This window comes from Trichinella spiralis (genome assembly GCF_000181795.1).
Source record: "Trichinella spiralis strain ISS 195 chromosome Unknown Scfld9, whole genome shotgun sequence".
Taxonomy (NCBI): domain Eukaryota; kingdom Metazoa; phylum Nematoda; class Enoplea; order Trichinellida; family Trichinellidae; genus Trichinella; species Trichinella spiralis.
This window is the reverse complement of record NW_003526948.1, coordinates 926056-928890: the sequence shown is the minus strand read 5'-3', so window position 1 is coordinate 928890 and position 2835 is coordinate 926056. Positions and strand designations below refer to the sequence as shown.

At 32.8% G+C, this 2835-nt stretch overlaps 1 protein-coding gene across 1 annotated transcript; it reads right to left on the bottom strand.

Moving 5' to 3' along the window:
- Nucleotides 1-742: 742 nt before the first annotated feature.
- Nucleotides 743-1226, bottom strand: Tsp_09543 (conserved hypothetical protein). The gene is made up of 3 exons (XM_003371274.1): nucleotides 1168-1226; nucleotides 1017-1103; nucleotides 743-989 (listed from the first exon to the last, which is right to left on the bottom strand). Exons 1-3 carry the CDS (start codon nucleotides 1224-1226, stop codon nucleotides 743-745), a joined length of 393 nt encoding a protein of 130 aa, XP_003371322.1.
- Between the last annotated feature and the right edge of the window lie 1609 nt (nucleotides 1227-2835).

Here is a 2835-nt window from a genome sequence, read left to right as displayed (position 1 = left end):
AACAGATTTCTGTATGAAAACGGTATTTTTCTGCCCTGGTACGATAATAGATAACACTATACGCTTAGTGATATTCGACCTGCTAAGTTGAGAATGAAACTGAATGCCATAAACAAGTGTAAATTGAAAATTTTATCTTCTTCTCCAATCAAATCTAGACGATTACCTAAAATAGCAAATTGAAATATGGATTTGTTCAAAACCGTCAACGTTCAACTATATGTAATTGAGAATTCTGCTTTAAAAGTAATATTTCAAGTTTTACGCATTTTCAAATTGAAAAGTGCTTAAATACTTAAATATACATGGATTCATAGCAAAACATCAGGAAAATAAGTTTCAGTATTAAATTTTCACCTGAATGTAGCATCTTGTACTTGCACCTTGGTTACGCATCGCCACCGTTTATCGAACAGCACCGTAATAAAATAATAGCTAACATGTGTATTGCTCAGTAACCTTCTTATCATTAATTTGGCAATTTAAATAATGCTTCTTACTGTATCTTGAATTATTAATTATCTTTCCGTGATTTTATTTTTGAAGTAAACTTTAACTTAATACTATAAAAATTTTTTACTTTTCCTCATTTTATCTGCTTTATTTCCAATTTTTGCTTTTTTTATGTTCTCATGTAAGATCAAACTGTCTACTGGAAATACGACATTTATGTGAAATGAGATTTTTATTTACTTCTCTGACAACATTGAAGCTGTGTTGCTTTCAAGCCGGCTGTCATCAGTTACATTAATACGTGCAGATTTTCATATACTTTTAATTTATTGCTGTGTGATTCATGCCTGAATTCCAGACGTATTTTCATGGCGTTTGTGATTCTTTCCTGTTGTGCTTGTTTGCGATCAACGGGACGTCTGATGATTTTCTGCCAAGCTTCACATTCCCGTGCTAGCTCAACAAAAAGGTCAACCTGCTGAACAGATACAGTTTTCCGGTTGTCGCCACAAATGCACTTCCTTTCCAGGGCTTCCCTGTCTTGCACCTATTTTTGGAAAAACTTGGCTTGCTTTATCCTACACAAATTTCTGGGTCCCATGTTCCAATGGCAGTCACTGTGATGCGTTATATTCGTGCAGCTTGCCACTCTGATTACTATATAAATCGCGCATTGAAACTAAATACCTCTTCTCCACCTTCCCCTCCTAAAACCTCCATTTCAGGTCCCAACTCTGTCGCAGATCCACCATCTCTACTATCTCCTCACTCATAGCCTCAGTCAGTAGAATTCTTTTAAAATTGCTGCAGGAAATGTTGCTCTTAGCTGCTTTCATTGATTTCCTGATCCTTACGTAACTGGCACTGTCATAAAAATTTGAATGTGCTTGAAATGGTACGATGAACAGTATTTACTGATGTTAAGGATGCCGCAAGATAGATTGTCTTGTCTTGTGAAATCGTGAGCGGTCCAACCACACTTTACCAGCAGAAAAATAATTAAGGAGTAGAAATGAAACTGAAAATGCATATTTATAGTTTTGTAGAAAAAATTATATTCCTTCATTTAATGTTAAATATACAAAGGCGTTAAATTTTAAAAAAGAGGTGAATGCAGCATACAAAAATATATCATGCAAATGTATTATTCTAGATGACAGTCTGATGATGAACAAAATAGGCCTTTTCAAATTTAAACAAAACTGGAATCTCAATTACGTGATATAATAACTTTCAAATTAATAATTCTAATTGCATTTTAGACGCATGATAAGGGATAGTCTCTCTAGGTAAAATTTTCAGTGCTAATGTTCCATTGGTTGGTAAAAAGTCGATTTTCATTGGATCGCTTCTCATTGCATAGTTATGGCGTAATAGCATTGGTTCCATTGCCTAAACTTTTCATTGATTAAAATTGTTCTGCTTTGATTAGCTACAATTTTTTTCATTTCATTGGTCCAAATTTTAAATTACATAACAATTCATTACGTAATCTTTGATTTCTTTTAGTGTTTTATCCGTGACGTCACCAATTTGCCAGTAGAATTTTTATATTGCTTTTAGCTGTTTTTTCTTTTAAATATTTACTTTTCCACTTTGCACTTTTAGTCATTAATATTTGTAATATGATTTAAAAAAATTTCATCGCCGTTGCATGTTCTCAGTCAACTGTCAAGTCTGATGGATAGAAATGAAGGAAACAACGCTTGTTTGCTTCATCCGAAGCGATGTAAACAGGAAACATCCGTATCTAAAAATAGAACGGAATTTTGCACAACTACAGCTGCCAGCTAATACAAGGAGTGGTGATTGCTTAATGTTAGCATCGACTTATTTTTCTCATTTCAGCTTCTGAAAAATGTATGACTTCTAGATTTTCCCTTTGTACTTCAATAACCTTTAGCTGCTTTGCAAAGGGTCAAGGGCGGCAATTAGAGATCAATATATGCTTTATGCTTGTCGACGATGATAATTAGCAATGATCATATTTTGGCAGAACATATGCAGTGCTAGAAGAAGATAACGTGAGAGGAAAAATAATTTTCTTTGCTTTGACTTTTGTTTGGTGAAATGTTTTCAAAATCCAACAGATCCGTTTTGATCTGGAATGTTCAACATGTGATTATCATCGTAATACAACAATTGCAACTTGAATGTTTATCAACCTAGATGTCGGTTTACCTTAGATATTGAAAAACAAATTTTAATACAGTTTACCCCAAAATGTATAAACCACCAATTTCTATTTTTTAAACAAAATTCCAAATTTATTTTTTTCTTTTAATGAAACCTATAAAAAAAAAAAAAAAAAACCTTTGTGGAAAACGGAACCCAAAAAAAAAAAATATAATTTCTTTTGGCGAAAACCAAAAAAAATTTTTT

Coding starts and splice junctions, on each gene's coding strand:
- Tsp_09543 (XM_003371274.1), bottom strand. CDS start 1,226: ATGAGTGAGGAGATAGTAGAGATGGTGGATCTGCGACAGAGTTGGGAC. Junction 1,104..1,167: donor AGTTGGGACCTGAAATGGAG/GTTTTAGGAGGG, acceptor TATAGTAATCAG/AGTGGCAAGCTGCACGAATA. Junction 990..1,016: donor TGTAGGATAAAGCAAGCCAA/GTTTTTCCAAAA, acceptor GGTGCAAGACAG/GGAAGCCCTGGAAAGGAAGT.